General features: G+C 49.5%; 1 protein-coding gene across 3 annotated transcripts in view; it reads left to right on the top strand.

The window, feature by feature from the left end:
• LOC149348511 (uncharacterized) overlaps positions 1-15,043 on the top strand; it is a 63,481-nt gene that overhangs the window by 36,341 nt on the left and 12,097 nt on the right. For all 3 annotated transcript variants that reach the window (XM_089588139.1, XM_089588140.1, XM_089588141.1), the window contains 4 exons: positions 3,740-3,862; positions 5,004-5,138; positions 10,283-10,453; positions 13,476-13,595. In XM_089588139.1, the coding sequence (XP_089444265.1) occupies positions 3,740-3,862; positions 5,004-5,138; positions 10,283-10,453; positions 13,476-13,595 (549 nt within the window). The remainder of the gene's footprint in view (positions 1-3,739; positions 3,863-5,003; positions 5,139-10,282; positions 10,454-13,475; positions 13,596-15,043) is intronic.

The raw sequence follows: 15,043 nt of genomic DNA, 5'->3' as shown, positions 1-15,043 counted from the left end.
CAGACAGACAGACAGACAGACAGACAGACAGACAGACAGACAGACAGACAGACAGACAGACAGACAGACAGACAGACAGACAGACAGACAGACAGACAGACAGACAGACAGACAGACAGACAGACAGACAGACAGACAGACAGACAGACAGACAGACAGACAGACAGACAGACAGACAGACAGACAGACAGACAGACAGACAGACAGACAGACAGACAGACAGACAGACAGACAGACAGACAGACAGACAGACAGACAGACAGACAGACAGACAGACAGACAGACAGACAGACAGACAGACAGACAGACAGACAGACAGACAGACAGACAGACAGACAGACAGACAGACAGACAGACAGACAGACAGACAGACAGACAGACAGACAGACAGACAGACAGACAGACAGACAGACAGACAGACAGACAGACAGACAGACAGACAGACAGACAGACAGACAGACAGACAGACAGACAGACAGACAGACAGACAGACAGACAGACAGACAGACAGACAGACAGACAGACAGACAGACAGACAGACAGACAGACAGACAGACAGACAGACAGACAGACAGACAGACAGACAGACAGACAGACAGACAGACAGACAGACAGACAGACAGACAGACAGACAGACAGACAGACAGACAGACAGACAGACAGACAGACAGACAGACAGACAGACAGACAGACAGACAGACAGACAGACAGACAGACAGACAGACAGACAGACAGACAGACAGACAGACAGACAGACAGACAGACAGACAGACAGACAGACAGACAGACAGACAGACAGACAGACAGACAGACAGACAGACAGACAGACAGACAGACAGACAGACAGACAGACAGACAGACAGACAGACAGACAGACAGACAGACAGACAGACAGACAGACAGACAGACAGACAGACAGACAGACAGACAGACAGACAGACAGACAGACAGACAGACAGACAGACAGACAGACAGACAGACAGACAGACAGACAGACAGACAGACAGACAGACAGACAGACAGACAGACAGACAGACAGACAGACAGACAGACAGACAGACAGACAGACAGACAGACAGACAGACAGACAGACAGACAGACAGACAGACAGACAGACAGACAGACAGACAGACAGACAGACAGACAGACAGACAGACAGACAGACAGACAGACAGACAGACAGACAGACAGACAGACAGACAGACAGACAGACAGACAGACAGACAGACAGACAGACAGACAGACAGACAGACAGACAGACAGACAGACAGACAGACAGACAGACAGACAGACAGACAGACAGACAGACAGACAGACAGACAGACAGACAGACAGACAGACAGACAGACAGACAGACAGACAGACAGACAGACAGACAGACAGACAGACAGACAGACAGACAGACAGACAGACAGACAGACAGACAGACAGACAGACAGACAGACAGACAGACAGACAGACAGACAGACAGACAGACAGACAGACAGACAGACAGACAGACAGACAGACAGACAGACAGACAGACAGACAGACAGACAGACAGACAGACAGACAGACAGACAGACAGACAGACAGACAGACAGACAGACAGACAGACAGACAGACAGACAGACAGACAGACAGACAGACAGACAGACAGACAGACAGACAGACAGACAGACAGACAGACAGACAGACAGACAGACAGACAGACAGACAGACAGACAGACAGACAGACAGACAGACAGACAGACAGACAGACAGACAGACAGACAGACAGACAGACACAGACAGACACAGACAGACACAGACAGACAGACAGACAGACACAGACAGACACAGACAGACAGACAGACACAGACAGACACAGACAGACACAGACAGACCGACCGACCGACCCACCACATTCCAACCATTCCAACATAGTCGAGACCATCAAACAGGTGCGTCAGTCTGGACCTCAGTCGGCAGTGGCGTGCAGAAGAAATTACGGCCATTCATATCTATTTCCCTAATTGTAAAGAAGTCATATTCAAGGTGCAAGAAAGTGAAGCTGCAGTTAGCCAACAAACGCTGTTTCAAAATACAATATTGCGCATTCTAATTGTTGGACACTTAACGATGACCCAGCCATCACAGAAGCCATCACCAAACTCCTCATGCATTACGTCATCCATTTTCGTAAATCGTCTCTTCCGAGTTTCTACGTTTCTGGAAGCCAGCTAAGTTTCTTCCAATTACACAAATTTCGCGACTAAAGACTTTAGTGTGGCAGCCTTATTGTGCCTTCGTGCTTGTGTGCTTGCCAGCCTCAGGAGGAAGTGCGTAACCTGAGTTTCCCTTGTTCTCTGGCTGGACTGCGATCCCGAAGCGTGCACGGAAAATCGTCAGAGAACCATCTTTTCCGAGAAAGGGTGCGTGATGAGACCTCATTCGCCGCGCTAAAAGCAAAGCAGTCGACACAGTTCAGCTGTTCTCCAGGCGTATTGCAATCCTTCGCCTTCCGAGACTTCTGGCGGCTGGAAGAGAGAGCAACAGTTGGACATCGATGAAGGAGTGTCCGGATCCGGATCATGAGAGGGAAATAACTAGAAGAATGAGAATGGGGTGGAGCGCATATGGCAGGTTCTCTCAGATCATGAATGGTAGCTTACCAATATCCCTGAAGAGACAAGTATACAACAGCTGTATCCTACCGGTACTCGCCTATGGGGCAGAAACGTGGAGGCTAACAAGGAGGGTTCAGCTTAAGTTAAGAACAACGCAGCGAGCTATGGAAAGGAAAATGATAGGTGTAACGCTAAGAGATCGGAAGAGGGCGGAGTGGGTGAGGGAACAAACGCGGGTTAATGACATCTTAGTTGAAATCAAGAGGAAGGAATGGGCCTGGGCAGGGCATGTAATGTGAAGGCAAGATAAGCGCTGGTATTTAAGGGTAACGGAGTGGATTCCAAGAGAAAGCAAACGTAGCAGGGGACGGCAGAAAGTTAGGGGGGCGGATGAGATTAAGAAGTTTGCGGGGATACAGTGGCGACAACTGAGAAAGGACAGAGTTAATTGGAGAGACATGGGAGAGGCCTTTGCCCTACAGTGGGCGTAATCACGCTGATGATGATGATGTTGATGATGGAGTGTCTGAATGTGTGGGACCCGACGGTGGACTTTGGCAACATAGGAAACTGCATGTGACTGGCGAGTCACGTTAATCGTTGCACCAGCCCTGTTTCGTCCTTCATGGCACCGGTGAAGGCGATCCACGCGACGAACACAATCGCAGATTACGGGAGCGGGCGCGGCATGCAAAAAAGGGTGCCCGGCTTTTCGCTCTCGAATTCCGGCGGCAGTAGTTCGCGCTAATCAAGGGAGTAAAACTCTGCGCTATGGTGACGGCAGCGCTTTTTTCTTCCTGTTGCGAGGGCGCTCACGTGTCCCCTTCGCGTTGTCCCTGCAGTTGCTCTGTGCTGCTGGTGCCGGGTTCAGTGCTTGTTGTGTCAGCTATATTTATCTAGTATGGGGTACGGCCGACCCCGTCCTGATTGATTGGATTGATCCAGTCCAATCCAACCCAGTATGCTAATTTGGTAACAACTGGCCTCGCTACGCGATGGGCTGAAAGTGCAACTAGTATTGCTTTCGCAATAAAACGGACCTCTTTAGAAAATGAGCCCTCTAGCAAATCTCTGCTAAACTGCCGAGAGTCGTCATGCACCAGTTGCGATAAATCACGAGCCACGGCATTCCGTGTCTCCGTCCTCTGCAGGGATCAAGTCTCCAGCCAAGACCTGGAGGACGAAGGTGGCCCGGCGACTCGCCTGCGGTCGAAGACACGGGCCATGTCCGCGGCCGAAGGCGCATGCAACAAACAAGGAGAAGCTGGAGCTAGGTGTGCCTGCCATCCACCCCTTCGCCCTTTAGCTATTCGCTTGCACTGAATTGAGGATACAGATGGCGCCTGCAAAGCAGGGTTCCATTGCTCAATGCTGGTCGCAAGGAAGGACTGTACTCGGTGGCTCGTCACTTGTGCTGTCGTAAACCGGAATGTCAAGAGAACGAGCCAGTCCTGCTATTCTGCAGCTGGAGCTTCCTGGGGTAGTGTCGCCTACTAGCGATGCTCTGCATCGAAATTTCGATTGTGCGCTTTCGCCAAGCCGTACGGTAGGTAGTGAGCAGTGGGTGAAATACACTAGACTTCATAAAATATTTTTTTCCTGGCAAACTGGCCTTGCTCTTGTGGGCAAATTCTTCGATCTGTACCTTTCACGACAGCAGCACAACGCTGCTTCATTTAGTTTGGAAAGACGACGAACTATCTCCATAAGAGTTGTGCGGTGATACGACGCCACAGAAACAAACGGCACGATTTCCGATCATTTCAGGATTTGTTCTTGTGACACACCTATGAGTACCGGCATCTCAGCTATGGAAGTAATGTCATGCAATGCCAGCCACGCTCTGCCTGCATCTAAAAGCAGATGAGGAACTGGAACGCCCACAGAAATAATTGGCGGAACTGAGCGCAGTTTCTGTCCTTGCACTTCCAGCAACTCATGCAAGGATTGTGAATACGTGACCTGCAGACACTGAAGCGATTGCTTATGTACGAACAGAAAATAACTCTTTCGCTATGTACGCGAGCACAAGCACTCTCATCGCACAACAGTAAGGCATACAGGACAGGATCTGCATGACGTGGAAAATATAACGCTTCCGCACACATTTGTGTTTTGAGTCTGCGGCAGTACTATCGGGCTGCCGACGAAGGTGTGGCTAGTTTATTCATGGATGTCTCAAGCTTTATCCCTCGTTTATCGCATTCAGATCTGCATTCATCACGCTCACCGGGAAACCATGTTGCCGTATAGTTTACGCGAAGTGGCCCTCATAGACGTGTCTCTGTGTAAGCACCGTGCCTCTTTAGTGAAAATGCACAGCCATGGTCTGAGCGGTCATCGCTGCTAAGCTGTAAAGGGACGAGGGCAGCTTCCAGTATGCGGCACATAATTGCTTGCACCCCTCCCATGCAGACCTCCTCCAACCACAGGCGACCAACCAACCAGGGGCCGGGCTCCTCGCATTGCCCGCGGCACGAACTCCGCTGAACAGGCTCCCTCCGCCGATAAGAGAGGCCGGGGAAGGGCCACCGGCAGAGGAGGCGTACGGTGAGCATGTTCTGCTGTTCGCTCTGTCGCAGATCGTTGGCAGCTGGCGCCATCGAACGAAAACCCGAGAGCTCTTCTATACCGGGCGCCTCCCCATGATGACCGTGAAGGGTGCCGCGACCTAATAGGATTAGCAGCGTATGCTGACAATCTCGCGCCATACAGAACAGCCAGGAAGGAGTGCCCAGCAGCACATAAACCCCTCAATAAGTTAGAGGAGAACACCCTTAGGAGACTACAAACCAACACATACCCAACGGCAGCTAAGTTACACCACGGGTGCCCTACACTGTACTCTACGCAGTGCCCACACTGTGGAGAGGTCGCTAACCTCTACCACATGTTGTGGACATGCCAATTTAATCCCTTAGTCGACCACATTCCAAACCCCTCAGAGGAGCTTTGGGAGGCTATTCTGCTCAGCGATGTTCCTAACCGTCAGCACTGGCGCGTTGCCTTGCCAGAGGATGTTTGCAGGGGTGTAATACATAATATCAAGCCTGAAGTGAGTGATGACTCTATCTTCAAAGACGTCTCCTCACCCAGCCATACAATCCTGGGATCGCGCCGACTGGGCAAAACTACGTCGGTTGTCATCGTCTTCGCCGGGCAGAAGGTTCCCTTCACGGTCAACTACGGGTGGTCAGAACGCCGCTGCTACATCTACCGGAAAACGAGGGCGTCGTGCATCAACTGTGGAAAGCCAGGTCACCGAGCAGACGTCTGCCGGAAACCGAAGGGGGCTGCTTGTAAACCTGTGGAACGCCGAGTCCAGAGGAGGCACACGAGTGCGGACCCATTTGCACGCTGTGCAAGGGCCCGCACAAGACTTACGCAAAAGACTGCAAGGAGAAATTCCAGAGACCACTGAACAAGAACGCTAGTACCGCGTCATGAAATGCGGCATCAAGAACGACACTTGAAGAAGGCAGGAGCAGGCCGAGGCAGAAGAGGCAGCCTGCGCAGCGACGGCGAGGAGCGTCGTCATCAGTCTCCCACTCTCGTTCCGAGTCTCGTGGCCGTTCGAGCTCGAGACGCCGGGCAATAGGCTCCAACCAGAACGCCAGTCACGTGCTGGCGGGTAAGCAACAAGGGAAGGAGAACCTCATCAAGACCACCGGGGCGCAGACGATGTCCTTGGGTCAGCTTTCAGACTCGAAGGTGAGCTTTGCAGAGTGGCCTTCCCTCCTCTTGTCCTCCCCTGAGAATAACACGGAGTTGGCAACACTCAAAAAAGAGATAGAAAGTCTGAAAAAACAAGTCATCTTTTTAACAATTCAAAACCAAGAGCTTAAGCGAGCAACTACTAATGCAATTACGCCGGTAACTCAACCGACTCCTCAAAACCAAAAACAGCAGGTAGTACCTAGCTCCCAGCCTGCCTTAGGCGAGGTCTACGAACAAATTATCCAAGAACTGAGGTCCTTCAACGAGGAGTTTCAAGCCTTTCTAATTTAAGTGAACGCCTAATTCTTAGAAATTTGAGAGCAAATTGCAAACAACAGACGATACACGGAGACGGAAATTCTGCACTTCGGAAGGAACATGCGTATAAAAGACAAGTCCAAATCGCTGGTACAATGCACGTGCACGAGCCATCCGATACGGATTCAACATGCCAGCCAAACCTAGAGTAAAGATCTGTAAGTGGAACTGCCGGGGATACAGGAGAAAGCAGGCTACTGTTAATATCCTTCTATCTCTGGAATCTGGCCCACCAGCAGCTATCCTAATTCAAGAACCCCACCTAATGCCTATTAAACCACAAGACTATGTGACTTAGCAGCACGACCAATGAACTGCCACGTTAGAGCACAAATTATACACTGCCATATTGCACGACCCTTTCGAGCCGGATACTGCGCACTGCTATAATACTATTCTTCCTCTCCAAAGAGGAGCGGCAAGCACGCACGTATTGAATGTTCGCTGCCCTCCTAAAGACAGGCACGGAAGATTGGGTTCCCTCATAAAGATATTTCTGAGCTAGCGGGCCGTGCCCCCTGCGTAATTGGGGGCGACTTCAGCGCGCCACACCCTTCATGGTGGTACCCGGCGGCAACACCAAATGGCAGAAAACTGGAAGTAGTAGTGACGCAAGAAGGATTACCGATCCTCACCGATCCCACTTACCCTACGAGGCTGAGAAACAGTGTCAGTAGAGATACGTGTCCGGACCTGACGTTCACCAAGAACATACAAAGCGCCATTTGGAAGAATACCGAACAGCTCCTAGGATGCGATCGCTTCCTACTCTCTCTGGAGATAAGCACAAACGCGTGCAAGCGTAAAATAAGTATCGTATGAGTTACAAATTCGGACAGGTGGAGAAAGGCCCAGGCATCTACTGCAAACCCTGTTAGCGACCTAGAGGAATGGGTTAAGGATGTGGTGCACGCTTTGAATGCCTTCATGAAAGAGGTCTGCACGACAGAAGATTGCACAGCGGTCGATCCGCACCTTCTACATTCATCGGGAGCGAGGCACTCATTGACAAAGAAATGGCGAAGACAACGCCTTAACCGCAAACTCAAGAAAAAAATGGAGGAGATAAAGGTAGAATCATATGCCATATCGTTAACCAGACAGAACTGGAATTCTCTGTGCGATGGTAATCAGGGGAAGCTAGGTGTGTCAAAGACTTGGAAGCTCCTACGTGTCCTAATCAACCCCAGCAGCAGCAAGTCGGCCACTAAAGACAGGCTCACGAAGATCGTACACACCACCCCGGGTGCGCACACAGAGTTGATGGAAAAGCACCGACCAGGTCCTGGAACAGCCGGAGTATTCTGGGCTGCCTAATCCCAAGCTGGACATCCCACTCACGAAAATGCAGCTCCAGGTCCAGATCAAATAACAGCGAAGCTCTTATTTAACCTCAGCGATGACACCATTACCTCGCTGGTGGGATGCTTCAACGAGCAGCATTGGGATACAGGAACGTTACCAATATCCTGGAAGACAGCTGAGGTTCGGTTCATTCCGAAGCCGAACAAACCCCTTAAACTGGATAATCTGAGACCCATATCGCTCACCTCGTGTTTGGGGAAGCTCATAGAGAGGGTCATCAACACGAGACTGAGTAGATACTTAGAAGATAACAACCTCCTACCTAACACTTAATTCGCCTTTCGCCCTTACCTATCGACACAGGGCGCCCTCTTGTACTTGTACAATGACTTCCTTGAGACACCTCCCAAGTCACAGACAACGGCAATCCTCGCACTTAATTTGAAAGGAGCGTTCGATAACGTTATACATAAAAATATCCTGCAAAGCCTCACCGATACCAACTGCGGCGCAAGAACCTACAACTATATCAAAAACTTCTTATCAGCCAGCCAAGCCACTCTAAACTTTGGTGGAATAAAATCAGATCCCATCACTCTAGGCCTGAGAGGAACTCCACAAGGGGCGGTACTGTCACCCCTCTTGTTCAATTTAGCTATGAAATATCTACCAGGCCTTTTTTCCAAAATCCCCGGAATCAAACACACATTGTATGCAAATGATTCACTTTCTGGTGCAACTCGAGGAGTGACGCCGAGATCGAGGAGCGTCTTCAAGCAGCAGCGGACACGGTGGCCCGGTACGCCAGGGAGAGAGGCCTCCAGTGTGCGCCGGAAAAGTCCGAGTTGCTCATCCTGAAGAACCCGAGGACGCCCCTAGCGCAGGACATCACGGTGTATATAGAGAACCACCTAGTACAGGAACCCACGCAGATCAAGATCCTAGGGCAGTATATCTCGCAGGGGCGACAGAACACCACCACTATGAAGTCGCTTACAACATCCACCGAGCAAATCCTCCGGATGATACATCGTATCCGAAATAAACACCATGACCTGAAGGTAACGGACACCATCCGCTTAGTGCAAGCTTTCGTGATCTCTCGGATACTGTACGGGACGGCATTCCTTAACCTCTCCAGATCGGAAATCGAAAAGTTGGAGGCACTGATCAGGAAAGCCCACAGAGAGAGAGAGACTATTTAATGAAATGCAGAGAATTTAGCCGGCGTTTCAATATCGCTGGCATGCTACTCTGCGTAGGGAGGAGAATTTGGGAGATAAAGACAGAAGCAGAGCAGCGTGGAAGAGGTAAAAGAAAAAAAAGAAGATAAAATGCGGCCATGAAATGGGTACTAAGGATGCAATGGCGAGTATTGAGGTAACCTATGGAATGATGGAGTGCATAGTCCGACAAATGGGCTGACGAAGTTCACTGCATGAAGAATGCATGAAGGTAACGTGCAAGTGAAAAGCCTACAAGACGGCACGGGGGCTATCGAACTCCACGCCAACAGCAAAGCTCATGGCTCTAGGAGTAGATAATACACTCAAAGAGATGTGGGAAGCACAATGGTTCGCACTACTCAATAGGCTCGCACTCAAAAAAACCCGGCAGAGAACTCCATTCCGCCCGCGCTCTTGGCAAGGATATGGCAGCGCGGAGTCACGTGACCCGCATCAGACAGTCGGCGTGCCGGCGGCGCGCGGAAAAGGAATGCGATACTCTAAAAATTTTCCAGTGACTCTAAGTGTCCAGGAAAGCTAGGCATGTGCTTTGGAAAGGGAGTGTTTGGCACCCACCCCCGGCAGACCAAACGACGTTAGTTAAACATGGCACTCTTTGGACAGACGGTTGCGTTGCGCCAATAAAATAGTTCGGATACTTACTTTACTTTTTTATGTTTTTGGAAAGAATGCCTATTGATATGATTGAATAAATCAACTGGGCTAGCATTTTGAGGAGCCGTATAGGCGTACTTCTTTCTTTGTCATCGTTACGCCGTGGGCAGTGTGATTTTCTGCCCTCAGAGATATTCGAACCTTACATTTAAGAGGACTTTCCTATAACTAGACAATTGGGTTTTGCTCCTTGTTTCGTCTGTATCTTCTATGCGCTGCAACTTTGCAGGGTGTCACTTTGAGCTTCCACACAGCGAGTTCACAAAGAGAATGACTATTCTGCTTATTTTGGAAGGTTTTCCCTTTTAACCGTTCATGCTTCCCGCAGACTTCGCACACCAGACTTATGTAAAGCCCGGAGTCCCGTCGATATCTCTCGTTATGTTATACGTTTCGAAATGACAGTCTCTAACCGCTGCCTTCCGAAATCTCGTCTTTCTTTGTCTCCTCCAGTCTGGGTGTCTTCCTTGGAAGCCAATGGTGGCCCCAATGTCCCTGTGGAGCATTAGACTCCCATCAGCCTACACCGACTTCGTCACGGCAGTGTAACCGCTGCATCACTTCGGCGGATGCGACCTCAAGCAGCGCATCCGCCGCCAGCTCCAGACAGCTGCGGTGCACGAGGTGAGGAGACGGTGTTGCTCCTGCCTAATACATGCGCCGCACGGTGGCGCTCATGAGTGTTCTGATTGCGGCGGGTGTTTTAAGGTGAAAGCCTTTAATGCCTCATCGTTGTCGACCGAAGGTTGTCAGCAGAGGTTTCACGCTTTTCGGTTGGTCAAAATTGTTATTACCTGAGAGTGCGCGGATTCGCAGTGACGAGGTCACCCCCGTATGCCTAACGCCCCCTTTTGGAGCAGACGTCAACTAATGAAATAGTTGTCGTCCGCACCGACAGGGAGCGTAAGGCGTCCGTGGGTGGCCACATTACACACCTCACTCATTTTACTGCGAATAGAGCCGTGGATACAACCGAACTCATCTAAGCGGAGAGAGAGTCGGGCTAAAGAAGCAGTCAGAGTCCGCAGTCAAAGTGTGTAGTCAAAGTGTGGAGTCAAATAAAGCACTTGTACAGCACAAACAGTCTCGCAGTCAGTACCAAACAGTGCGCCAAGAAAGGCTTTCGCCTTGCAGAACTTGAGAGCCAAAGTTCCCCCCGATTTTTTTTTTGTAGAGACGCGAAGATTACTAGGAGGAAAACTATGCCGTGTTGATATCACTGCTTCGACGCATTATAGGCGCAAATATGTCAGGGAAATGAAGGAGACATATACAAGAGGCAAATACCGCTTTTAGATCGTTCGCTCCAACAGTCGCATTACTCGAGGTCGCGTTAGTATGAAACACTAGGTCATTTAAGTGAAACCAGTGGCTGCTACCATTGGTACACAGATTGTGGACCACATAATTGGAGTAATGATCTGAACGAAAACATCTTTGACGGAGGAGCGTCTTTTTGAGTTTTCTTCGCTCTCCCTTTGTTAGCACGTGGCGCAGTCCACTAACGTACGCAGAGGAGAGCGTTCCCGGAATCCTATTCATCGCCGCCTTTGTGACCTGGATGTGCCATGACTCCACGTGTCGCCTCTTGAATAGGTTTGGCTCCACGGCCAAGACGCTGGTCGGCGCGCTCGCAGTGTTCGGCGAGGGGGTTGTCCTATTCATCGCCGCCTTTGTGAGCTGGATGTGCCATGACTCCACATGTCGCCTCTTGAATAGGTTTGGCTCCACGGCCAAGACGCTGATCGGCGAGCTCGCAGTGTTCGGCGAGGGGGTTGGATTCCGAATTCATTAGCCAGATGTCATTTTTGTGTTTCCTTGTTCTTTGGGCAGAAGTTCATTGTTTCGCCATTGTATGAAGCCGGCCACTTGGAGCACGGGATTTTGTAAACGACACCCGTTTGTTTTTTTCTCTGGGGACGCGGTCTTTCGGTCGTGGTAAGAAGCGGCTTATTGTCGAAACAGGTTTGTGAGCAAGGTAGATTTCATATTTTCCCAGAATGCGTGCAAGTGCCTCGCTGGTTCCCCTCACGTTGGAAGCACCACGTGCGCGCGTTTTTTCATTTTTGGCTGTTCCTCCTGTCCTCCCACCCTGACGGCGACCAACGCGTTGAATGAAGCCAAGTGTGTAGCCGTTCTTTTGTAGGTCTGTGAGAATGGTGGCCTCTTCTGCTTTTTTTCTCTGCTTGGGAGGAACAGACTGCATTTCATCTTCTCCGCGGAGAGGAGACGACGGATTCCTTGTGGCTAGTAGGGTGGTTGGAATTAAAATTTAGGTAGCGGCCAGTGTGGGTTGGCTTCCTATAGACATTGAACTTTACATCTGCCCCTTTTCTTCTTATGAAGACGTCCAGGAATGGCAACGTGTTGATCACTTCTCGTTCTATTGTGAACTGAGTAGAAGGTTCGACTGAGTTGAGGCGTGCCAGAAAATTTCGACCTGCGATGTCTTCAGAATGCAGAAGCAGTCGTCAATGTAACAAATGAAAACTTTTGGTTTTTTTCTAAACGACATGAGTGCCTTATCTTCGATGGCCTCCATTGTCAGGTTGGCAGCAGTCACCGAGATTGCGGCGCCCATGACAGTGCCGCTGGTCTGCTTACAAAATTCTCATCTGAAGGAAAAAGCTGTGCTGTTTAGGCAAAACTCCAAAAGCTGGCAGAGTTTTTCTGGGTTCCGGCTTGTCCTGATGCCTGGGTCAGCGTCCGCTTCGAGGGCTTGTTTCGCTGCGGAAAGGCGCGGAAAGAGCACAGGTACGCTGGCACAGAGCGAGATCACGTCGAATGAAACCATGCCCTCATCCCCTTCCAGTTGTACTCGTCCGCCGCTCCGTCGAACGTCTTTCCCACGTACAACTCGAAGCGGACGAGTGCATGGTTTCATTCGACGTGGAATGTTAGGAAGTGTGTCCACGTTTCGGCGTCACTAGTTAAAAAAAAAACTGTGTTCAGGCTTGGAATCTAACCAGGGCCCCTGGCATTAGAAGTGGAGACACTACCACTCCGCCACGGAGGCTCAGGATTTCAGCATGAATAAAGGCGCATCTAGTGAATGCATGGGTTTTATAGTAAAATAAAAATAAGGAAAGAACCAAAAATAAAAATAAAATATGAAGAAAAAAAACCGAAAAAACACGAACAGTGCGTCAGGGAACGCTTTCGCCTTGGAGCACTTTACATAGCCAAAATGCCCCCTGAATTTTAGTAGTGACGCGGAAACGCGGACCCATCTGCCGACACGGCTGCTAACGACAGTATGAGGCATTTAAGGCTCTCGCCTTAATAAGATCCAGCCATGCAAAGGGCATGCTAGCATTACTGGACAATAATTGGCTGTCTTAAACCAGATTCAAGTAGTCCTTGTTTCTACGACACCATCCGCTATATAAACCAATCTGTCATACTCCTTTGTCCCATGAATTTAAACCCGAGTACCTATTTGTTGCAGGTCTCCTTTCAATCCCCTCAACATTCCGTTTGACTCCCCGAAAATATCTGCGCAAAACTTTTTTTTTCGATGCGTTATGGCGCAGACGCTAGCCAGAGTTACTCAAAACAAATATCACTCTTTGGAGACGACTGCATATAGAAATGCATGAAAGATGCGTGAAAAAGATACGATGATGCGTTACATCCCTTTCCACAGGCTGTCGGTCGGCTCAAGACCGGGAGAATCCTGCAGCCGGCTTATGTCCAATGCCAGCGGGGCTCTCTGGTGTGCGGCCATTCTCCAAGCAGCCACCAAAGGACGCGTGTCGACAAATGCGTAGGTATGGCATTTCGATAGTCACCATCGTTCCGCGCGACCTAACACAAGGCAATAGTTGTAGCAGGCATCAAGAAGTCGGTAGCAGGAATCAGTGGAGAGTACCTGGGACATATTTCCTAGCTCTTGGTCGGAAATTAACGCCCCAAAATTATTCTGAGACCAAACTGCGTCCTGCCGTGCATCAGAACAGCGCTCTCAAACTAATCTCTTTTCGGCATGGCCATCTTTCTACTCTTTTTTTTTCCCCTTAAACCATCTGCTGCCAGCTTTTTCTTGAGTCTAAGCGTCACGATAAGTGAAAAAAAAATATTAGGTCTGTCGCAATGTGCGCGTGCCGAAGTCTGCCATACACTTTTAGCAGACTTTTGTCTATAGACGGTCTATAGACTGTCAATAGACAAAAAGCAATATCTATAGGAACTCAATAGAGTGAATAAGAAGTCTATAGACTGTCTATAGACCATTTTTATAAGGGGCGCACGATCACGGCCCTGCATTGTGGACAGCTGAAAAGGAGGCCTTGGATGCGGCTTTCGAACTGGCTGCAAATTTAGTTGTTTTATTGGTAGGACACAAACCACGCTCTCTCAAGTGCCTGGATGTGACTCATGATCCTTTTTTCTGTGGAATGAAAAATGCCAGTAGCCGCTTTTAGGCTTTCTGGAAGTCAATTAGTGCCGCCGGCAGACACAAATTCGTCACGGAACGAATAATTATTCAAATGCCGTGCCAGCTGCCTCTGGTCTAGTCGCTATATAGGCTCAGGATTTGGTTCATAAATTTATAACGAAAAAAAATTGAGCACAACACTTGGACCCCTAGGTTTCATTGCGTCGTTTTTTTCTTTGTTTTGTTAAGCGTCCGCACGTAAACTTCGTCCGCATAAGGTCGTCCTTCAGCAGGACAAGTGACGACAGTTCGCAGTAGTGCCAGTGAGTGTGAGAATATATTGAACAAACAGTGCGTGGACACAACGTAGAATAAATATTGCGATACACGCGATCCGCATACACGAAATTTGCGACACATTTGCTATAATAAAAAGCTCCTGGACTGTGACTACGTAGTATATGACGTGTCGGTTTTAACGTAACAAAATTACACATGGACTAATTAGAGTCGGCCGTATTTCATTGTCCAAAGTAATTTCGAGCCAGTGGGTCTCATTAAAGTGCGCTGACATTCTCCAGCACACCGGCGTTTAGCAGTTCAAGTACATTGAAATGCCATCTCAACAAACGGGATTGGATCTAGCGACCTTGGACTCATCAGCCGATATGTCATTGTTAGTGATCCAGAGCAGCGGGTAGGCTGGGCCTATAATACTGTCATAAACTTGTAACGATACTTTTAGAATGATGGTTTAAAATCGCGAAAACGTTTCGCAGTGGCGTTCAGTGTTTGCCACTCCAACCGAAAGCATGTGCAAGTCCCTGTAGAGGTCA

The sequence above is a fragment of the Amblyomma mixtum genome, chromosome 4, assembly GCF_055824585.1.
Source record: "Amblyomma mixtum isolate Tamu chromosome 4, ASM5582458v1, whole genome shotgun sequence".
NCBI classification, from domain to species: domain Eukaryota; kingdom Metazoa; phylum Arthropoda; class Arachnida; order Ixodida; family Ixodidae; genus Amblyomma; species Amblyomma mixtum.
This window is presented reverse-complemented; position numbering and strand designations above follow the sequence as displayed.